General features: G+C 41.9%; 1 protein-coding gene across 1 annotated transcript in view; it reads left to right on the forward strand.

Moving 5' to 3' along the window:
- The window catches only part of Tgfbr2 (transforming growth factor, beta receptor II (70/80kDa)), a gene marked incomplete at its 5' end in the record, with an annotated part of 80,351 nt that overhangs the window by 47,352 nt on the left and 8,309 nt on the right, over positions 1-24,690 (forward strand). The window contains 2 exons of the mRNA XM_005387519.2: positions 12,573-13,372; positions 14,997-15,138. Of these exons, the coding sequence (XP_005387576.2) occupies positions 12,573-13,372; positions 14,997-15,138 (942 nt within the window). The remainder of the gene's footprint in view (positions 1-12,572; positions 13,373-14,996; positions 15,139-24,690) is intronic.

The following is a 24,690-nucleotide window of genomic DNA, read 5'->3' on the forward strand; positions in this document are numbered from 1 at the left end:
ATAGTGCCTCAATAAGCAAATGACTGCAGATTTCTCAGTGCACTGAGTTCATATATGTATCCCATAGTGGGACTGCTGGATGATGTGGTAGTTTTACTTCTAGTTTTCTGAAGGACCTCTATGTTGTTCCTTGCTGTTTGTCTGTCTGTCTGTCTGTTAGTTTTTAGAAGTGCTGGGGATTGGACCTAGAGCCTCAGGCGTACTACGCAGGCACTCTATCCACTGAGCTATATGTCCAGCTCCATCGTGTTATTTATAATGGCTGTTACATCTCGTGAGCAGTATCCGAAAGTTTCCCTTCTTGTCCTCACTAGCTTTTGTTAGTTCTTGCCTTTTTTGATAATAGCCATTCTAACTGGGGTGAGATGCTATCTCATTGTGGTTTTGATTTGTATGTACTTGACAACTAGTAATACTGAGTATTTTTTCCACATTCAGCAAGCATGTTTTTGTTTCCATAATCATTTATGTGAGCCATTTAGGAAAGAGCATTTGCAATGGACTGCAAACCTAGAGTTGCAGGAGATTGCTTAGAAGGCCAGGGTCCCACCCTTTTTTCTAACTGAAGTGCAGGCAAGATGGTAGTTGGCCCATGGCCGAGGCAATGGGAATTTATAGAACCACAAAAGTGTGCTGGCTGCCTGGATCAGAGCCTACCGGGGATGTGCTCACCTGGACTAACCACTTTCAGGTGTGTTTTGTTTCTTAGAGGCATGATGTTTTTATGCTGAAATGAAATTAGCTCATTCAAACTTTTCGTTTTAATGACAACAGTAGCATAGATTTTTCCTACCATCTCACAGCTAATTACCTACTTTTGCACACAGGAGAACCATAGGAGAATCAGAATCTGTCTCTTATTCAGGGAATACCCTTGCCTTTCCACATTTCTGTGGCAGGTGTGTGCTGTCTTATCAGTGTCATGCACAAGAGACCTTACCTAAGAGGCTACTTACAGATCTTTTCCTCCACTCACCACTCGGCAAGTCCTGCACTGATCCTGTGTCTGGGGGGAATACAGTTTATAAATGGCCGTGGGAGGCTCATCATTTCAGAAGTCATCATAGGATAGGGGTTAAGGGCGTGGTCTTCAGTGCCAGATTCTGTGGGATCAAATCTCATATCATCCATTTATAAACTGGTTGTCCTTGGGTGTCCTTTCAGTATCTGTTCTGAAAAATAAGGAGAGGGGTATAGACATAATGAGTGTCGTAAATAGTATTATTGTGAGCATAAATGGATATATTTTGGTAGAGATCTAGAACACCTCTGGCACAGAACAAGCATTCATACACTTTGGCTGTGAAAAGTTACTATTATTCCACTAGGTGCAAATGCTGTATCTTCGACTTTCACCAGATGAGTGAAGAGCTTGGTTCCAAGGTCACGTATTTCCCTCCTCCCAGAAGTTTTCCCACTGGCGCTGCGCTCAGGCGCCATCCCTCATCACCAGTCCCACGACACAAAGTGAATCACGGGAGAGGGTGTTGTTCAGGACACCGTTCACTACACTGCATTGTTATCTTCATGAGGAAGCCAGGAGAAATTCCCTTTAGCTCTTTGCCTGGGAAAGACTGTTCATGAGGATCCTTCATAAATAAATACCTGTTTGCTTTTCATTTTAAGGACATTTTGATGCCTGTAGAGTAGTAGTCTATAAACTCTTTGATAAAAGCCCAGGTAATAAGTATTTTCATGTCTGCAGGTGTCGGTTCTCTGTTGAAGCTGTTTAACTCTGCTGCTTTGTGAACAGTGAGATGGGCTGTGCTTCAGTGCAACCTCATTTGATAAATGAAATCTGAGGTCAGCCCCTTGATGGCTTCTGCCTACCGGGGAACACTAGCTACCAGGGAAGGCAGGGTCTAAACCTGAGTCCTGTTTCGAGCAAGTGTGCATGCATGCATTTTGCATATCAGTATCTGCTTTGCTTTACTGTTGGACCCTACTCTCCCATATTATATACCACTTGTCATCATTTCAATTCCTACTTTCACTTTATCTCCTTTTTTGTGTGTATTTAAGGGTTGCATGAAGATAAAACTATGCATAATTTCATCAGCGGTGTCTAGTGAGCCTAGGAACCAGGACTCTAGAAGCTACTTCTGCCTCCAGTTCAACCTGGGAGTGAAATAGAGAAGCCAGCCTGAGATGCATGCTGTCAGCCACTGGTGTGCATTATTGACCTGCAGGACACATACAGGCTGTAGAAATCAGCATAGTGACTCACGTCCTCTAATCTGCCATGCTGAAAGGAGAGAAAAGAGGATTTCTCCTGGCCACAAAGTTTCTTTCTTTCCTCCCTCATTGTTGCAGATATTTTTAAAAATGAAAACAGCCCCTTTGGTTTGCAAGCCTCCCTCTGGCAGGAAGACAAATGATTTTTTTTACAGTATCAGACATGCGGTTTCCTGTCTATGTTTAACTTGCTAGCAGAACATCTCAGCCAGCTGGTTCCCTCTGGACCCATTGCGCCCTTACTGTCGCTGCCTCACACCATTAAGCAAGCCCACTCTGTGTGGGTCACATGCAGTGGGCACTTCGCTGTCTCTCACTGCTTTCTGAGTGAGGAAGGGCTTCGAAGTGTCGCTGCATTCCTCCCAAATCTTATTCTGTGTTTGTTTAGCCTCATCATCGGGGAGCTGGCTTCTTGAGGGGAAACTCTTAATTCTTGCATATGAGAATGAGAAAAATAAATGGCGCTTTGGCAGCTCCAGGGGATTCTGAGTGTACAGCCTCTGAATCGCACACTCGCTCCTCAAAATAGCTGCTTGCCAGCTGTGCATTTTTGTTTGGAGCAAAACAAAACAGATTTACTTTCTGGTCTAAATTGCAGAAGAAAAAAATAGGTGTGGAAATATGGTCCAGAAGAGTTGTGAGAGGAGGAAGAAAATTATGGATCAAAGTCACTAGTTTTATCCCTGGGCAGGGAAATCAGTTATTTGAGGCGATGACTCAGAACTGAAAGGACTTTTGGTTGGGTACAAACTTTGGTTAGGAAGCATACTCTGAATCCCTCAATATAGCCCCCCGTCTGCCTGAAGAAATAAGAAGGATTGAGCATGCCAGAGGGCATTCCGAATCAGGCAAGTAAAGCTTCTAATGTATTTGACTTGGAGTAGAGAAACTCGCTCTTGTAGATTTTTTTCTCCTAAGCAGCAAAGTAAACAAAGATATACTGAGACCAGATGTGGCTGCTGGCTGCACATTTGTATACTCCACAACTTCGTTTTGATATGAATCACTGTGGGGTGGAATCAGTGTAGACAGACTGTCTTGAATTCATCCACTCGATATAGCGGTCAATAAAACAATTGGGCCCCTGTGGCCAGCCTTCCAGGGCTTCTGGTGATTGGTCTGCAGTCTCACGTCTCCACCACCATGGCCTCACATATTCCATAAACTCTGCGCGCAGAGATGATGGCAAAGTGGATCAGCTGAGACTCCTTTCGCTACTTTACAGGAGTCCCACTGTCCTAGAGAGAAAGCTCCAGTGCTGGCTCTCCACTGTGGAGCTCATTTTCATTTCTTCCCAGGCTAGGCTCTAGAGACTACTTATGACTACTTGAACATCTGGTTGACTTGGGCTTAGAAATTCTGTTTTTGCTCCTAAATTATCCCCACATGCTGCTAATCATGTGGAATATCAATTTTAGTATCAATAATTGTGCCGAATTATGTCAATGTTAACCTCTAAGTAAAATAATTCGTGTTTGTTTTTCTACTTTAAAAGTATATAACTTTTGTTCATATATGTATATATATGCAGACACACACACATGCAGACACACACACACCTACCTTTTGTTCCTCATTAGGGAATTCAGTTGGTCCCTATGTAGAACAATTGATGTGAAATGTCATTAAAATTCCTTCCATTTTCCAGGCCTCATCCTATTTGAAATACCTGCGTCTCCTGCGAGGGTGACGTAGTCTTTCCCAGCCTTGCCTATGCAGTGAAACACCTGAGGAGCTTTAAAACTACTCATTAACTGGGTCTTACTCTGCACTTTCTGACTTAATTGGTCTGGGGTCTGGTATCACAATTTTTTGTTAAATTCCCCAAGATATTCCAGTATGCAGCCAACATCAGAAGCTACTGGACTGAAGACAGTTTGTTCTGGGGAATTCTATTTTTTTTTTTAGTATTTTTATCATAAAACCTGAAAAACTATGGTAACATTTAGAGAGCAGCAGTCACCACAGGAAGAAGCCAAAATTCAGTCTTCAATGATTGGAGGAGGAGAATAATGAAAAAAAAAAAAAAAACCTATGTTATGCCATTCCTGAGGAGTAACAGTATTCTTTAAAAAAAATACTACTTTATTTTCAACAATTTATAGCAGTTATTTTAGAACAAGGCCAAGGACTTCATTGACAACAGGCACCTGTAGTTTTAGAACTGATTAAGTAAGGGAAAACACAGTTAAGCATTAAATTTATACATTTAAACATTAGACATTAAGGGACAACATTTAAACCTCAGACTGTGACTGAGAGGTTGGATGGACAGGTTTGGTGCCACCACCTTGGCAAGGACAAAGCAGGGACTGGGGAGGCCGTGACAATGGTTTTATAAAGGAAGGTGCTCAGGTGGGGAGGAGCTGCAGAAAATGGTGCTGCGCATGAGAAGCCATGAGAGAAGTGAGAGTACGGTGCAGTGACCTGAGAGGTACAGACCGTGTGAAAAATTACTAGGGCAGAAATAATATCCTCCTTAGAAAAGTTACTGAGTTAACTTAAGCAGTGTGTCCCTGCTTTCAGGTTTCCTGAGCACATAAGGGGCCTCTAGATAGGCAGGGAGAAGAATTAAAGAAGGGGAGCAGGTTTGGATTCCTGACAGTCCCCAGGTTAACACTCACACAAAGAAGAAAACAAAAAGTCCTGTTGCAGGAACATATTTACTGGACCTGAGGCTCTGTCCGTTCAAGGACAGACATGTCATTATTTCGCAGGCAAAGCCCCGCCCCTTGCAGGTTCTCTTAATTTTGCTTTCCTCCTAACGTCACACCAACAGAAGCAGCAGGGATCAGCATCTCTAAAACGAATGTGAAGGGTGGAAGGCACAGTGGAAGGGGTACCTGGCTCACCCAAACAGAGCCGGGGTCTTAGTTGCCTGAAAGGGCCAGTTTCCTAAAACATAGCAGGAAGATGTAAAATCTGTTGCAAAGTTTCAACAATCAGAGGTTCAGAGCTAATTAGAGAGGTCCACTTACCAAAAGGGTGACTTCATATCTGCTCATGTATGAAAGACCCAACAGTGTAGTGGTGAGCTGAAGTTACTCTGAATTCAGGGTGCTCTAGTTGAAAGAATCAAACCAGAATAACAGAAAGAGCAAATCACTAGTTGTCTTAAACTATACTCATTAGCAGAGGAGAAGAAAGCCCAGAATCATTTTGTTGTCTTTTGCTTTAAAGAAAAGCACAAAAACTACTAAGTAGAAGTACAGAAAGGCCACCTTTAACATAATGTAAAGAATAGCTTTTTCTTAGTCCCAGTGTTTAGGCTATTTCCCAAAAGAGGATAGAGGTATAGGGTCACTGTGTTTTAACATTCTTCAGTCCTCCCTCAGTTAATTGACTAGAAAATTCTCATGGACTATTTTCTTATTGGTTAATATTGAATACAATTGCAGCAGCACTTTGCAAACAATTCCACTAAGCAATTTCTTTGCAAGAAGGAAGCAGCTCAATGGCAGAGGACCAAGGAACTTACTTTTTTTTTTTTCTTTTTTTCCACTAAAACAGTACTTCTAAAACTTTAATGTACAAATGAGACATCTAGGGAATTTTCAGATGCAGGTTCTGATTCAGCTAGTTTGGGTTAGGGCTGGGACTCTACACATCCCACAAGGTCCCAGGTGGTGCTGATGCTGCTGATCCAGGAACCATACTCTGAATAACAATATTTCAGAAATTCTGCACCAGGCTAACAAAACAGAGGATGGTGGCAAGATGTATGAATGCTACAATTACAGAATATATAGTATATAGATAATATGATGGCTGTGGTTTCTCTCTGTCCCTGTACTTCCACAGATACTTGGACACATGCCTGTATGTACGTATAAATATGCACATCACAGTCAGTATTCACATTTCCTCAAAACTTTGCATCTATTGTTAATTAAATTCAGAATTCAACCAAGGGCCATACATTAAATTTAATTATGTTACCACATTAGTTTGTTTTTTATGACATTGACTTTGAACAGGCCAGGCCATTTATTTTTATAGTGGTACTTTATGGATTTATCTGTATGGAATTATACTTGATTATATTGCGATTCAACATTTTTGTAGAGATTTTAGTAATGCTTTTATTGGAAGAAGATTGTAATTCTGTGAAAGAAAAAATTCTGCATGTATATTCAGTCATGTTACTACTAAGAAACTATAGAGGACAGCAGTGGAAGTGTGTACCTGCAATCTCAGCTGCTTGGGAGGCTGAACTAGGAGAATCATAAATTCAAGACCAATGTTGGCCACTCAGTGAGAGCCTATCTCAAAATAAAATAAAAAGGGCTGTGGATGTAACTCAGTCCCTAGCATCATCCCTCAATACCATAACCACCCAAAACACAAAAACAAAAACCCCCAAAACTTTAGGTACTCACTCAAATGATAAAATCATTTTAAAAACTCACGAAAGTTCTAACTATAAAGGTCATGAATAGTAGTTACTTTTGTAACGAAAGAGGGAGATGTCTGTGATTGATTTGGGGGATGGGAAGAGACTTGTCAGGTGCTGGCAAAGTAATACATTTTTATCCAACCATGGTTACAAGAGTATTTGCCTTCGTAAGATACTTCTTTTGTGTACTTCTCAGTATTTGTGTTTTACTTTGGAGTGACAAAAGGTTTACAAAAGAGGAAAAAGCATAATAATTTATAAGACCATGTCTTGCTCCTAGATTGAGTTTATTTTTGATACTCCTGACAGAAAAGAGAGGAGAGAACTCAGTTTGTGTTTGCTTGTTTATTTCTGAGCATCTGATATATGCCAGGAACTTCATTTATATAATCTCATACCTGACTTCCGAGTAATAGTCTCATTTTAAGGGCAAGGTATCACAAGGGCGATTTACTCATGGCCAGCACCTAGCGGGCAACAGGAACCCCCTTGTCCCAAGTCTGAATAGCTGCGAAGGCTGGGTTCTTTCCACACCACCCAAGCTGTCTTCTAGCAGTGAACCCACAGGACCATTTAATAACTCTGAAAATTTCTAATCACTGGGTACCACAAAGGCCAGATTTAGCTGTGAATAAGGGGCCATTTGTAAATGTCAGTCTTATAAATAAATATTTTTTGAAAGACAAATGTTAAATTCCTTTTCTCTCCTTTCTGTTTTTGGTATCTAAAAGATAAATGTTAGTATGCCTTTAAAAAAATACAAACTGACAGAAAATATCAAAGGGAAATCCCGTGGTGTACTCTCCTCGGGAGTGACAGAATAGTAAACAAGCTGTCTTCTAACTTGAGTATGTGCGTGTACATACACACGTGTGTATGCACAAACACACACACACACACCAATGGAAACGGCTTGCTTCCAGACTCTTCCAGCTTCCTTGCTATGTCCAGATCTGATACTTCTTTCTCGTCATAACTGTTGAAATTCCCTAATTATTTTAAGTAAGTCCCTTAGTTAAAGTCTGTTTATTTATTGAGCACCTATTAGGGGAAGCTTTTACTTCATAACAATCTTTATTTACTAAGGAAACAAGAACACTGTAGACACATCCACAGCTCAAGAGCTTTCTCTGCGAAATGGGGGCAATAGTAGTACCTGTTGAGTAGTAATGGAAACTCAGAGAGTTGTAGGGAAAATAAAACTAGGTGATGGCCACTCAGGACCTGGCCCAGGAAAGTATATTATGTGTGATTTATCTTTATTATTTTTAATTTTAATTTTTATTAGTTCACGGGGTCTTTGTATTATTGTTAAGAAAATTCCAGGGAGGCAGAATTTACCATTGCTTATATAGAACACATACACACCACGTCAAGCCAGGCTCCAGCGATCAACTTCTCAGAAAAACTGACAAATCTCAAGATCTTTGCTCTGGGTAAGCCTGGCAGAGAAAGCAGAGCTCCAGTGCCTTCCCTTTGCCCAGAGAGCTTTGGTTTTTTCATGTGTGTGCCATAGACTTCCTGAAATCTGTAGACCCCTTCTCAGAGTGAAGTTTTCAAATGAATAAAATATAGCACCCAGTATTGGGGGGCGTCACTTATATTGAGATTCCATGATCAAATATATTTAAAAATGAATCTGTGATATGGTAATATGTTTCTGTAGTAATGCTTTGAGAATGTTTACAGCACATCTGAATGTCTGAGTGACATGCATAAGCAATCTGCCGAGACATCTGTAACAAACATAACATGGAGTGAAAATATTTATAATTTCAACTGAGGAGAGAGTCACAGGTACAACTGCTCCTAGGAAATGTTATTCAAAGGTTTAGTTAAAGGTTGGAGTAAATGGAAGGTGTAATTTTTGCTCAGTTCACAAAACCATTGAATTGTATTCATGGAGCTCAGGCTAAGAATTTCTGATTTTTTTGTGTGTGTGTGTGGATATAGAGCCTCATTTTTTTATGAACTTTAGAAAACGGCCATTCAGACCTGTACCTAGCTTGATGTTCCATAACAAGAAACTATTCATGGAAGCTTCTAATAGTTCAACAATTTTGTCTTGAGTCCCCTTTCAGGGTTTAGGGTAAGCCCTGAAGTGGGGGAAATGATTTTCAGATTCTTTCATGTAAGACCTTTCTTTCCCAGGCAGGGAGAAGACAGATTTGCAAGGACGCTACTTAGCAGGGGTTCTCATTGAGAACCAAGGAGAATAGTCTGCACATCCAGCAGAGGCCTTTTTATACGCATCGTACACGAATTGCCAGTGTCACTGAGCAGGTGGCTATGAAAGCACTTAGTTCAGCCTCTTTCACCAATGTGAAATTTATAGATTATGGCTTGATGTTCAGAGCTCTGTCCATTCAGAGCTTATTGCCAATATCAGCTTTGCTATTACCTGTGTTGATGATCTTGGGAAATTACTTAAACTGTTTGACCTTTAGCTTCCCTATCTGTAAAATGGGATGTATGATAACAGTAGCCTCTCCCTCACATAATACTTCTGTCAATTAAGTGTAGATATTGTATAAAACACTTAGCTCACAGCCAGGTACATAGTAAATGTTCAGGCTATGAGTGTCTTTGTAGTTGGGTGTTGAAAAGGACTTCCTCTTGGTCCCTAAGTGAGGGAGATGCCAGCCTGTGCCTACACCTACAGTGATTAGTTTCTGTACTAGCAGCACAAGAGTTAATAGTGTGAGAGGATGTGGATGTCTGCTGCTTAGAAAGAGCCGCACCCCAAAGCTTCCTTCCAGACTGGTTTGCTATTGTTAGGGGATTTTACTGTCTCTTTCAAGTTTCAAGATTGACAGATGTTGTTCAGTAATTCCTCCCCTGCAAATTTTTACATGTAGATTTTCAAAAAGAAATCACAGGAAATTTGAGAAGAAAGTAAAACTTTGGTTTCTAGCATTGAACTGGAGATTTGTAGAATTTTCTGTGGTCAGTACCACACATAAACTTCAGGGGCTTTCTGATCGTGTATTTTCCTTAGCCTGAAAGGAATAGAAATTAGCAAGGAAGACCCTTTTTATATATGGCTAGAAATGATTAAAATAAAATTATGAATGATTATTATTTAAACAGTTCACTTGGGTATTATAATGAATTGGAGACACAACTAGTAATGATGTAGTTGATGTTTACATTTTTTCTAGTTACTTTTCCTTATGTGTGAAGAAGAACTTCACATTGGACCAAAGTAAAGTCTCTCCAAATTCTGCCAATAATAATACCTATAAGTTAAGACTCAGCAAACATTTTCTATAAAGGGTAAGACAGTATATATTCTAGGATTTACAGATAGGATTTCAGTTGCAGGATCCTCTGCTTGTTTATGTGGTTGTGCATTCATGTGCTTGTGTGTATGTGTGTGTATTTAATAGCTCTTTTAAAATGAAGTGAAAGAGGTCTATGTCACAGGGATGTACAAAAACTGGTAGTGGGCTCTAGGGCCATAGTTTGCCAAACCATGGCTTAGCACATAAGTAATCCGAGGAATACCATCCCACACAAGTACCGTTCATCCAACTTTTGCAACATTCATTAAATACTGTTCAGAGCCCTGCTCTGGGTACAGGGCACGTCCTGGACATTGGAATAGACCTGGCCATTGCTCATATAGAGCTCATTTTATTCCAAGAAAGCCAATCACTCCACCAGGTAATGAAACCGATTTATGATATAAACTATTTCATACAGTTACAGACATAGAGAATTGAAACAAGTGTGCATTATAAGCAGATCCATCCATGGGATGTTTTAGATAATAGAGGTAGAGTTTCATTTCAGGGAGCTAACAATTGCAATATGCTGTTGCAGTTGAATATTATTTCATCTGTCTCTTTAATTTTGCCCTCCAGGCTCATATTTTGTGGGACAACAGGGACACTCCATGGTTTTTCCCTTTTGTATTTGGTTCCTTTCTATAGTTGCTTTGGTCCATTGTCACTTCTGTCCCTAGTCCTTTCTGTTCTTTGTCTCTGTCTAAGCCTCCCAGCATAAGAACTTGTTTTCAAGTTTCAACCACCAAATTATATACCTTCTCCCAATTTGTAAGTGAATTAATATGTCTCTCCCTCAAATGATGCTTTTTCCCCCTCCACATTGCTGAAATTCTGAAGTTTTAGGATTGCTTTAGTTGTGTCAGGTAGATTTAAGATCTTAGAATTTATAGTCAATGAAGTTGGCATTTCCACTTAAAACTACCTCAAGAAAGATACTAAATCATGTTGTGTGGTGTATCATACTATAACTACCCATTCAAAATTGGCACGTATTAGCTTCATTTCTGACTATATTTCATTAAGTGATAACAAACACTATCTAGGTAATCAGTTCTCTCTGAGAGATTATGGGTATCTCTATTGCACTTGGACTGTTGGGCTGTGCCTCTTCACTTTTTTTCCTCAGACACCTACTGGAGGTAAAAACTGTCCACTGAATTAAAAATCACTTCTATGACATGAAGTCTGGTTCCATATCCCTTACTGAGCTCTTTCCCTTTTTTGTTTCCCTGTGCAGAGTAATGGTGGGAGAGTTCCCAGAGAGAGAATATATTCTTTCTGCTGATCAGGACAGCTGGACAACTGTTTCTGCCCCCCATTAACCTGTCCATTCCATCAGAGACCAACTCAGTTATTGCCACTGTGCTTCGCATGTTTCTCTAATCTTTTTCATATTCCACTAAGACATAGACTGCACCACACATTTAGCTCCCATTTCAGAATGCTGTATGTTGGTCAGCATTTATTCATTAATTCCTCTACGGGATGCTCTTTGAAGGCAGTGTCATCCCATAGTAGACACTCAGCACTGATGTATTTAATGGATAAAGCTGACATCTGAGCATGAGGCCTGCTCAGTAACTTCAAGGGCAGATGAATGACACATCAAGCAATAGAATTCTCATATTTTTGCCCAATGGAAGCACCAGTTTTATGCTTTCATTGAACTATTACTGCCTTTTATTGTCTCCTGCTGACTGCATGCTTCTATCCATGTTTCTTTTCCCAAAAGAAAAGCAAATCAAAGCCAACCAAGGCAGGCAAAGGAACAGTAAAGTTAGATAAACATTTCTTCGTCCTGCTTCAGTGTTCCAAGTCAGAAAACTGGCTACATTTCTACCTGTAACTTCTCCTACCTTTGTAGTAGTGTTTCCTTTGTTACTATTAATTTTTTATGTTCTGTGAAATGACAGACTGCATGCACAGTGAAAAGAGGAGTACTAGGTGGACAGAAGGTAACAAACCTCCAAAGAAATCCTTTCCGTAAATTCCTCTAACAGCTCAGATTTGATGAGTCAGGGCAGCCTGGATGGTGATCAGAGCGGCACAAGGTTGGAACTGGGGAAGGAGCAAAGACTGTGTCAGACTGTGACGGTATCTGTTTTCAGAAGACCTCACCTGTGCAGCATTTCTGAAGGTAGAAATGGCGCCATCCTGTCTACATTGCCAATGCCATTTGCAATGCCTTGGCCGTAGTTAACCTTTAGAAAATATTTTGTCTTCATTTAATAATACTGAGGATCTACTGTGTGCTGAATGCTGTTTACCTCAGTGAAGGAGTCCCATCCGGCGTAGGGCACCCTGTCTGCTGGGGCTAGCAGGGAATGATACATACAAATCCAATGTGGGCTCATTGTACTATGAGGATATATAAAAATGATATTTTACCAACTTTTCCTGGATTTCCCTTAGGGAGTGACATTTAAGATGCAATTGGTGAAGGGTAGGAGACGTTGGATGGCCAGAGATAGGAAAGAATGAACAGGTATATATTAGCAATCCTGGACTGGAGAATATTGATAATAAAACATCCACAAAAACTATACACAGATGCTAACATGGATGGATGCTTGAGACATGGATTCACTTCTTGACAGCATGTGCCTACTGACCCAACTTTCTCTCCTTTGTTTTTTTTTTTTCCGCATCAGAATATGCTGCCAGCAGTCCTGACTTGTGGTTAGTCATATTCCAAGTGACAGGCATCAGTCTGCTGCCACCTCTAGGAATCGCCATAGCTGTCATCGTTATCTTCTACTGCTACCGCGTTCACCGGCAGCAGAAGCTGAGCCCATCCTGGGAAAGCAGCAAGCCACGAAAGCTCATGGAGTTCAGTGAGCACTGTGCCATCATTCTGGAGGACGACCGCTCTGACATCAGTTCCACGTGTGCCAACAACATCAACCACAACACGGAGCTCCTGCCCATCGAGCTCGACACACTTGTGGGCAAAGGCCGTTTTGCTGAGGTTTATAAGGCCAAGTTGAAGCAGAACACTTCAGAGCAGTTTGAGACTGTGGCAGTCAAGATCTTCCCCTATGAGGAGTATGCCTCTTGGAAAACAGAGAAAGACATCTTCTCCGACATCAACCTGAAGCATGAGAATATCCTGCAGTTCCTCACAGCTGAGGAGCGGAAGACAGAGTTGGGGAAACAGTATTGGCTGATCACTGCCTTCCATGCCAAGGGCAACCTTCAGGAGTACCTCACCCGGCATGTCATCAGCTGGGAGGACCTGCGCAAGTTGGGCAGCTCCCTTGCCCGGGGCATCGCCCACCTCCATAGTGACCACACACCATGTGGGAGACCCAAGATGCCCATTGTGCACAGAGATCTCAAGAGCTCCAATATCCTTGTGAAGAACGACCTGACCTGCTGCCTGTGTGACTTTGGGCTTTCCCTGCGTCTGGACCCTACTCTGTCTGTAGATGACCTGGCTAATAGTGGGCAGGTAAGTGAGAACTGGTGCTAGATCCTCTTTCCTTGTTGCTGGCAACACCGTACCTTTTAATAAATAACTCATGTTTCTTGTCTCATGTAGTTCGAGGCCCTGGATACTTGGCTAGGAATCTAGTCAAAGCCAGGAGTCAAGGCAGGGCATGCTCACTGTCTCGTGACTGGATACCTTTGCTAATGGGCAGCATTTCTGCCCCAGTCATCAAAGCCTTCCCAACTCAGGACACACATTTTCCTCCTAGAATCAATCCTCATTGCCATTTGCAAGTGATTTTTCTTCGCTTCAAGTGCTGCTAGCATTTTATCTCAATTTTTTCCCTCTCATAATGGTGCATGGTCCTTTCTACCCTCTACCACTGGTAGTTACATCGGTAGTTACATTCCAGAAGGCAGTTTCCTTGAAGACCAAATCCACCTCCATGTCAAGACACCTAACACAATGCCTTGAACAGTGAAAGTGGGCAGTAAGTATTTGTTGAACAAATGAGCAGTTCCATTTTTGAAACATTCTCGGAGGTTAAAGTGGAAACCTTTTGGGTGAAGGTGTTATTGGAACGATATTAGATGTTACCAAGGCATCCTGTCTGAACGATGAGCCCCACATTTTCACAGTGTGGAGTTCATCAGAACCATCACTATTTTCTCTAGCTATGTGGAAGCACATGCTTCTGGGACCTTCACTTACCGCTCAGTCAGCCCGCTGTGCCCATGCCAGCACAGGAGTATTAAGATAGACATGTTGAAACACAAACAAACTAATGTGCCAGGATAATGAGTCATGCAGTGACCTGTTAAAAAGAAAAATTTCTTCTGCTACATGTCAATAAGAAATATTCATAGGAATGATAACAAATTACTTGACCTTCTGTAAGTCCTTGGGAAGGTAGGACAATTATTGCTTTTTCTTCAGGCTGTCCAGGCTGCACTATTAAGCATTTAAATTTGAAATGTTTCTCCTAAAAATAGTTCTTCTTTTTTCTATGGGTCCCCCGTTTGCATACTGGCAGTAATAGAGAGCAGCACAGGCTTAAAAGTCAAAACACACCTCTGTGGCACACCCATGAAAATCATAATGTGATCCAGCTCTAGTCTTTTACTGTGAAATACTTCCACATGACTTTCATTTTGTGGAGATTTATGAAATTATATTACACCCTTGACATCCCGGAATGTGCCATGGGGTAAATAAAGATTAAAACAGTTCTTACATGATGAAAACTGATGGTGATTATTTTCATTGTAAGCCTTGAAGTTTCAAGAATTAAAAAATGTTTAATTTGCAAAAGCAAAAATAAACATCTAAAATATCACCGATGTTGTCTCAAGTTATCTGTAAGGATGTTATTGGATAATGTGATGCCATCTATCATGAGACTTGATAAGGCAGCGCTGGGTTTTGGCATTTCCCTATTTCAGCATGTTTTGTTCATAGTCTTTAAAGAGTTTTCAGGGAGAGACCATCTAGTTTTAAAATTCACCATAGAAGCTGTATTTCTCTGTGCAGTGCTCGTTATTTCAAACATCACCTGCTCTTGTGAGGGACAAGCACTTGCTACATTGTGAAGACAAAGATGCAACTGGAATTAAATGATAGACCTCGACGTCTATTTTTGCTTTAGGTGGGAACTGCAAGATACATGGCCCCAGAGGTCCTGGAATCCAGGATGAACTTGGAGAATGTTGAGTCCTTCAAGCAGACCGATGTCTACTCCATGGCTTTGGTGCTTTGGGAAATGACATCTCGCTGTAATGCAGTGGGAGGTATGTACGGCCCCTGAGCATGGTACAGAGGTGGGCCTGCTCTCATAATGATTCAGTGTGTGATTGGTGTACAGCATAATTCTGGGTGAATCACAGCGCAGTTATCTCTACAATGACAGTGAGTGCCTGCACTACTAGCCATTCCAGAACTACTTAGAATTATGCTAAATCACTACATTTTTCTAAGCTGCAAACCATGTTTGGAACATAACACTTTGCATCTCTTTTTGTAAGTCTTCCTATAACTGCTTTGATGCATCTCTCTACAAATATTTTAATATCTAGCAAGAAATACACTAGCACTATGAGAATTAGTTCTGCTTATCAAATTGGTAACATTCAAGTAAACATCTGGCTCTAGTTGATATTTAAGAGTTTTTGAAATTACAAGGTCTGGAAAAAGGATTTGAGTGTCAATTTTTTTTGTAGATGTGACTTTTTGTTGGGTAAAATGACTAGAATAGCTTGATACATTAGCCTTGTTTTGAGAACTCTAGAGAAGGGATGTCATGGAGGAATTAAGGTCACTGAAGATGGGTGAGGAGACCCCCATTTTTCTTGCTTGCTCTGTAAATGTCAGGGGCCCTGCTGGCTGGCTCTTTCTTCCCCAGGTTACCTGCTGACTTCACTGTTCACAGCTCTGCCTACACGTGAGGCCACGGCCTCTGAAACCTTCCGTGCAGGTTTTGTGCCGATACTTTTCTGTTGGCAGAGGCCACCACTGCTGTTCATCGGGAGAATGGAGAAGAGGCTGGGCAACACCCAGGGTGCACAGGGTAGGGAGACTATTGCTATAGGGAGTACTGTCCTCTGATCAAGCAGAGGCGAGAATGGCAGAGGCCCGCATTGATACATCCTTTCCTGACTCTTCTCTCGCTAATTTGTGTCATGGTCTTGGGTCTTACCTGAGAACTGTGCTCGTCTCAGCCTCGTCCTGCCTGGCTGCCAAATGAAATCCAGCTAAGCTTAATTCTATCTTCAGCTTTTTGTTTTTTAATAATTTTGCAGATCAGTTGTATACATAGTGCCGAGAGTTCTCAGCTACATTTAACCCAGCTTCCTCTAATGTCAACATCTAACCCAAACCATGGTCTACAGCTATCAATAATAGGAAACTGACAGTAGGACAGAGCTCTTAATTAATTGTAAACCTTATTCTGACTATAAATCCCCAGTAATGTCCTTTACTGGGACAAGAGACCCACTGGGATGACATGCACACCTCCACTTCTCCTTTACTTCACCCTATCTTGTGTCACAGCCTTGACTCTTGTGAAGAGTTTAGATCAGTCTCTCTATACACTGCCTCTCTCTGCATTTCTCTGATGTTTCTCATGATCTGATTGAGAGTACGTATTTGGGGTAACACTGATATGTTGCTGTCCCCTTCTCAGTGTGTCACATGAGGGGGCACAGGGTTACTGGTGTTAGACAGTAAATCTGACCGCTCAGTTAAAATTGTGTCAGTCAGCTTTCTCACCTGCGAAGACAGCTTTTTTAAATTTATAGTTAATATACATCTGATACGAAAATACTTCAGCCAGTGCAAAAGGTATCAAATACCTAGCAAAAGCAATTTAACTTTTTCTTTTCATAGTTTTGCCCACTAGTGTGAGGATCCATCAATAATTCTTGCATGTAACAATTATCACTGTCATGTTTGCCTAATGGGTATTTTCTATTTTTCTTATACCTTATTTATTGATAGGTATTCTAAGTAAGAGCTGTCTTTTCTTTCATCATCATTTGTTGTTCCCCATTAATTATGTGTTTATATCAGCTTGGAATCATGGATGTTTATTTTATTCTGTTTGTGTCCAGTATTGTCATTATCTATTTTGTTCCTCGAATTGCCTCAGTTTTGACTCCTGGGTCAAACTACCCACTGTTTTGCCTGAAATTGGCGCCACACTGGCTTTGATTACTCACCTCTTCCCAAACATGTTTAGGCCGCCTTCCATGGCGGGCCCATGCCACCTCTTCTGTCCCTACACCCTGCTCACCAGTCATCTCTTTTCTTGGGCCCCAGCTTGGAAATGGCACTACCTGTCTGGCTAACAGCGTTACTTCTGGTTTCCTGCCTGGGATTCTTTTGCTAAGACACTTCCAAAAGTAACTTCGTTTTTCCTCATGCCGTGAAATTTGTTTAACCAAGTTGCAGCCACTGAGAATAATTTTCTGCTTGAAAGCTTTGACAGTTTCAAAATGAACCTTTGGACCGATATGACTTGTATCAGAGATGAGGCTGTTGTCACTGTCAGAATAAATTTACCTGGATTCCGGTATCTTCTGTGCTTTCATTCTCTAAGCACGAGCTGAGACTGTGTCTCTGTCTTTCCCTCTCTCAGTGCCACCAGCTTATTAAGGCCCTTTCAGAGCTCCTGCATTCACTGCTATTGGTGACTAAAGCCTTTTCCTGTTAATACTTGCTGAATGTGGAAGAATTTAGGGTAATAGAGAAGAACCAACTTCACCAATTTTGCAGGTACCGAAAAGGGGATACAGTATAAGCAAGTTTTCCCAAGGAAGGAATAGTGTCTACTTTGTTCAGCTAGTCTGAAAAAAAGCTTTTATAACCTTTATGATAAGAACAGATGGCTTTGGGGGAACAGGAAAGAGACCATCTCTGCTCTCATTTTGTTTGATCTGAAGCTCAAAGTTCTGTTTCTCCCATCTCCGCTCAAGCTACAAAACCCAAGGCTATTTATGCATCTTCACTTTCGTCCTGACACAAAGCCCTTCTCTTGATGAAGTGTGTGGACCCACGTACAGTACTTAACTGTTTCTCTTATGTTGGTCTCTTCTTCTAAAAACATTAGAGCTTTCTTCCTTCCCCTCTCTCTCTTTCTTTCTTTCTTTCCTCTTTTTCTTTCTTTCTGCTTCTTTTTGATGTACTTTCAAAATCTTACAGACGGATTTTTAACTTAGTCCTAATTTCAGAGAATTTTCTTTCTCACCTAGAGTCTCTTGGAAAGCCTGTGAGTGCTGAAGGCGGCAGTGTTCTCTCTGAGGATAGGCCTCTTGTCTTGTCCTTCCTCAAGCTTCTGTGTAATCCCAAGTGGAAAGACAGGTTTTGGCCTCAAGAAAACTGCAGATTACTAGAAACAGGATTTGATTTTCCCCTTTGCCTTTTAAAAACTTACATATGCAGGTATGCTCCCACCTTACTAAGAAAATAGACAATAAATCTCTTGATTTGTAAGATAAGAGGGAGAAATATAAACAGTTCTTTTTAGCTTCAACTTCATTCCCACAACTTGTAACATACGTATTACTACTTTTCATTGGCTCTCTCATTTCTTTTTTGTGTTGTTGTTGTTCATTTTGTTTTGTTTTGCTTTTTTGAGACAGGCTTTTGCTGTGTAGTTTAGGCCAGCCTTGAACTCAGTATGTAGCCCAGGCTGGTCTCCAACTCATGGCAGTCCTCTCCCTTAGCCTCCTGAGTGCTGGGGAGGTGTGCACCACCATACCTCACTGGCTTTCTCATTTCAAAGGAAGAAAAAGAGAGAGAGAGAGAGAGAGAGAGAGAGAGAGAGAGAGAGAGAGAGAGAGAAGGAAGGAAGAAAAGAAAGAAGGAAAGAAAGAAAGAAAGAGAGATAAAATATGCTTCCTTCATGCAATGAACTATACAAGAGCATTTTCCTTCACAAAAGAGGTCAACCAATATTCTGGGGTTTTTTTTGTTTTGTTTTGTTTGTTTGTTTGTTTTCCGGTACCGGGAATCGAACTCACGACCTCCCTCTTGCCAAGCAGGCTCTGTGCCGCTGAGCTAAATCCCCAGCCCACCAACATTCTGTTCATACAACTGAATGAAGTAGGATACTAAGCAGTAAAGAGCGGATGATCATGCAGAGGATGTGAAACCACCTCTCCTGCCTCTAAGTGACTCTATTCTATCTTTATGATTGAGTGCAACTTACCACATGGATGTTGAAGACCAGGTCTTGCTTGCCTTCCTGGGCACAACTCCACCTAGGGAGATATTCCATTCTGTATTCCTCATCAGGAATATCTTTTAGGACCACTGTTGGCTCTGGCTCAATCTGTTTTCTGGGACTGCCACACTAAAGGAAACTTCTCAACAGGCAGGTGCTTTTCCCTTGCAACAGCAGCTGCAGAAAGGGAAGGCAATGGAAACACAGGACCAAATGCCGAGGTCAGCTAAGAGGAGTACGTTGCTAGGGTCAGATAGAAGGGGTAGGTCACCTCTGAAAGGAAGAGGGAGACTAGGCATGTTCTTTTGGAAGACTAGGCGTCTTTCTTGGCCAGCCTGTCCTCTGCACAGGGCAGCCAAGGGAAGCCTGAGCAAGAGGCAGCACTGCACTGGAGAATCCTGCCTCTTCATTAAGGAGACAGGATAAGCAATGACAATAGCCTCTTCTGAACCACTGGCTGTAGCTCTCTGTAGCATGAAATTCTACCAGGAAGCTGAAAAGATAGGTTGTAATAAGTTAAGAGCATAGTCAAAAGTGAAAGGCTTCCTCGTGGAAGTAAATTTGGTCCAATGGAGAAAGGTACAAAGGAGTTACAGCTGCCATTACTTAAACACTTGCTTCATGTATCAACTCATTTGATCTGCCCAGATACTTTGAGGTCCTTTTTGTCAGGAGCTCCTTTTACAAATAGAAAAACTGAGGCCTGAGGAAGAGGCAAGAATCAAAGCAGACACAACATTCACACCATCCGCATCGATAGCCCGCAGGCCTTAACTCCCCTGAAGTGACGGAAGGAGAACACACTGGATAAACAGAAGCTACAAGTACCATCACTGTAGTCAGAGCTACTCTGTGAATCCCAGTCACTGATGCAAAGCCTTTCTGGAAGTATTCGGTGAGACAGCCACACATTTGAGAAGTAAAGGCCATACTTCTGATAGTCTGCACTGATCAATCTTCTTGGCTCCTCTAGGTAAATCCTTGCTAACAAAATACCAAAGCTATTCATTTCTATATGTGTGGTAGCATCAGTGCTTTAAAATCTGAGATTAACTTCTTTATCCTTAGTTCTCCAAAGATGTATTCATTCATTCATTCTTCATTCATTTATTCACTCATTCATTCATTCAAGAATTATTTACTGAGTACTTGTGTCTTAGGCACTATTTAAAATGCTACGGAGTCAGGCACAGTGGTGCACATCTGTAATGCCGGCACTCAGGAACCTGAAGCAGGAGAATCGCCATGATGAGTTCAAGGCTAGCCTGAACTACATAGCATGACCGTGTGTCAAGACGAAAAAAAAGAAAAGAACAACAAAAATTGCTAAAGATACAGCAGTTTAAAAATCTTCTCTTCCTTTAAGGATAGGGAGTGGAGTGGGGAGGCAGTACTCCAGAAAGGCAGGTAATGTGGTCTGGAGGTGAGGTAAGATGGGTGTGTGTGATAAATTTCGAAAGAAAACAGAGTAGGTTCAGGGACAGGTAATGACAGAAGAAGTTATTTCAGACACTTTGATCATCTGAAAGATAAGCCCAGAAAACAAGTCTCGGGAGTTGTTTAAGAGGGAAGAAAAAAGAAAAGGTCAGGGGTGTGTTTCCTTGTACAAAGGAGAAAGGCCTGAGAATGCTGTTCCCCAAGGGCAGACCGAGACTGGCTTTGTTTTACAGAGTCTCCATGCCTCAGGTTCAGCTTGTGTGGCTCCCTGGAAGTGTTTACTCGGTGTGGGTGGTGGATGAAGGAGGCATTCAGGGACTTTGGTGAATACAGAAGGCACAACATTTGCGTCATCCCAACCAGACCTGACCCACAAGCAAACCACCCTCCAAATCCCAGCCCATTTAGACCATTGAATAGAAGTATTTAAAAAAATAAATAAACAAGTATTTAAGGAGGAGTAACATGCCTGCCGGCTTGTAAGAAGATTAAAAAGGGCAAATTAGCCCAAAAAAGAAGATAACGGGGAAAGAGAGGAGAAACAAAGCAGAACTTCAGAGATGATTGAGGAGAGACCAAGATTAAACATTTCATTTCTCTGGAGTTTAAGGGAGTGCCATTTGGAAAAAAAAAAACCTTAAAACTCAGGGCCACTGCTTTGGGAAAACTGTCAACACCTTGGCTATCCTGCTAAGTTGGAGCTAAAGTCAAAGTAATAGTTGTGTACCGGATGCCAACACTCAGAGGAATACCACTGTTGTCCGGAGGCCTCCCCTCTAACGTACAGGGCTTGGAAGAGGCAAGCTCACTTTCCCTTAAGAGAAGCTGAGAAATTTCCTGAGAGAAAGGAAAAGAGGCTGCAAGGTCCTGCCGTTTGTGGCTTCCACTGTGAAGACTGCAGAGAAAAACAGGGAATTATGGGAGATGGAAGCAAGAGAAAATCCACCTCAGAATGAAACAAAGGTGCCTTAGAAAATACACTGCTTGAGGCATTCCAAAACACGATGAGGTGTTGGCCTCAGTAATCCTGTCTGAGGAAGCAGTCCAAGGTAGGACAGGGACTTGGTTTTGATTAAATAATTCTGCTGTGTAGAAGTCTAGCTAGCATTGAGGGCCCAGGCTCTGGAAAAAGAATTTGAGTATAAGTAGTTTATATGGGAAGAAATCACAGGAAATGCCAGGACTGGGGAAATGAAATGAGTCAGGAAAGGGAAGGAGGCTACCGACAGGTATCTTGTAAGTGGCCTGTCCTGCAGGCACCGGAGTGTAAGCAAGCCATCAGCAGTACAGGATGTGTGCATAGTATCGCATTGCCTGACCCGAGGGGCACAGGTTTCTCTTGCGGCAGCTCTCTGCCTCTGTAGTCCAGGGCTGCTCTGGGTCGAGGTGTGAGTGCTGACTCCCCAGCACCCAGCCCACCTGACTCAGAGCTGGTCCAGTGTGACAAGTTGGTGCAGAGGGTGGCAGAGCTGTCCTGTGATACTATGCTTAATAGTGACAGAGGGTGTCTGTGAATTTTATCACTTTGCCCATTGAAAAAGTGAGGCACAAAGTCCCTTTAAGTATAATTTAAAACTTTTAAATGATATAATAATTGCACAGATTTTTAGGATAGGTATGTTTCAGTACATGTATGGAACATGTAATGATCACATCAAAGTAATGGGATGATCTAACCTCTCAAACATTTATCATTTCTTTGTGTTGGGAGCATTCATAATTCTCTCTACTAACTCGTTGCAAATATCCAATTCATTATTGTTAACTCTAGTTATGAAGTTTTGCCGTCTCTTTTTCAGGTCCTCATATCTAGTTCATAATGAAGCCATGACAGAAATGCTCAATAATATCTCTCATTATGAAGCATATTGCTAGCGCTTGTGTGTGACAGGGAGAAGGAGCCCAGGGCCTTCTCACTGAGCTAAATCCCCAGTCCTTTTTTTAATTTTTTATTTTGAGACAGTTCTCACTAAGTTGCCAAATTCCCCCGGTTAGGCTAGAATTCACAATCCTTCTGCTTCAGTCTCCCAGAGTGCTAGGATTACATGTGCACACCACCACCATGCTTAATATGTTTAATAACATTTTATTTTTCTTCTGTCATTGATGTGACCCCCACAGTCTTCTGAAACTTTTAAAGCAACGCTGCTCCAAGTGTGGTCCATGGAAGGTGCTGTTCGCCTCAGATTCGCAATGTGATAAGGACAGAAACTGAGGATGGCTGTTAAGCGACTGTAACAGCAGGGTGATAAGTGGCAATACACCCAGTAGGAGTGGTTTTTACAATTCATTGTACTGTTTTACCAAGGCCCTCTCCCCAGTGAACTGAGGGCAAAACCCTTGATCGTTTACAAAACACAGATGGAAAGTATTCATTTATAAACAATAATGGAAAAATTTAAATCACTTTTAATTCCACCATTGAACCTAAGCCATTTTTGTGAAAGAAACTAGGGGGTAAGAGTAGGGGAGAGATTTACTTTTCTCTATAAACCTTGATTAAGTAATTTTATAGTTTTAATCACATGCACTTTCTAAAATAAAAATATTTTAATCATGAACATGAAAAATACGTAGCTAGATATAAATGATGAGTTTGGCCCTAGCGGTTTTGCCAAGGTGTACTGAGCTGTGCGGCCCCTGAAACCGCGGGGAGACAGTCCAGTTGCAGACCTCTAGGCCACTGACTTTTTGCCAGTTGCTCCCACTGCCCAGTTCTCCAGGACGATACGGGGCTTTGTCCCAGGAAGGACCATCAGCACCCTCCTTAGGGGGCAGGACCTTCCTGCTCTCCGACCTTCCCTCAGAGACCAGCTTGCACTCAGCTGCCTGGCTGTCCCCTGCAGAGTCAGAGCAAATACGTGCCGCATTCTGGGGAATGTTTAGGAGAGCAGGGAGCCATGAGGAAATGCCTTCCAGACGGGCATGGCGTCCAGTATGTCTGTGGTGGCCATTTCCAAGTCCTCATGAAAACCCCTAGAATGACGAGTGGCATTGCTTGCACAGCCACAGAAGCAGAAACAGGCAACTGGCTGCCCCACCCAGAGAGCAGCACGGATGACTTGAGGCAGAGGTGCGCATGGCCAAACTTGATGTCATCTGGGTAAATGTGCACTGAGAAGAAAATAGTGGAGCTGGGAGCAATGAGAGAAAAGATCAAGAAAGAATTGCAAAGACCCACGATAAAAGGAAAACAAACGTGCCTCAGCTGTCTGAGAAATACATATTATATAAATATTTCTCAAGGGCTGAAGAAAGTTTTACTGGAAACATATACACATTTCAAATCCCCATCTTCATTCCTAACCTGAAAGACTACTTTACTACCCAGGGATGGGAAGAGAATAGTTTGGTCAGATCAGAGGTTCATCATCTCAGACTTTTCTATGTTAAACTTAGAAAGAGATAAAAGAGGCGGATCCTCCCGGTGTAGCCCAAATAATCTGTTTGGTGGTACTTTCCAGTCTCCCTTTGACCTCCCTTGTGAAATTTCATCCTTCGGGGTACTCAGGAATCTCATAACTTTCCAAGGCTTTAGAAAACGTGTAGAGTTTTATACACCTCTGTGCTCTGTGTACCTGAGTTCCAACCAGAGGCAAGAGGGTTGGACAGTTGACTCCCACATTTTTTGTTTTTGGCTACAGGCTGCCTCCAGGGTGAGGCAGAAATCTCCAGCCTAGACAATTCCTATCTGCCCCGGGCCAGATTCCAGAGAAGGGTGAAGGCATGAGCCGATGGCTCAACACATGCAGGGGCTGGGGGCCGTGCTCTAGGCAGGCACTGACCACAACTGCTATAGCAGCAAGAGGTGGAAATATAGACTTGTGGACTGATACAGTGTCTAAGGAGCAGTTTATATTATGTACAAATCCTATCCTATCCAACCCAATCCTAGTATCATACACATATGTCAAAGCATGACAATAAGAGTGTGATTTTATTAGATGGGATTACAAAATAAATCTGGAGGGTAACATGGAGGCTCTTAATGCACTGAAGTCCATGCGTTTTATAGAAGAGGAGATCAGAGTAAAGTCTTACCCAGAACCAGCTCTTATTTTCATTTCCTTTTTTTTTTTAATTGAACTCAGGCCTTAGCACAGAGCCACATCCAGCCAGCCTTTTTCCCTTCCCTTCCCTTCCCTTCCTTTCCCTTCCCTTCCCTCCCCTTCCCTCCCCT

This window comes from Chinchilla lanigera, unplaced genomic scaffold (assembly GCF_000276665.1).
Source record: "Chinchilla lanigera isolate Chin_1 unplaced genomic scaffold, ChiLan1.0 scaffold00029, whole genome shotgun sequence".
Classification (NCBI taxonomy): domain Eukaryota; kingdom Metazoa; phylum Chordata; class Mammalia; order Rodentia; family Chinchillidae; genus Chinchilla; species Chinchilla lanigera.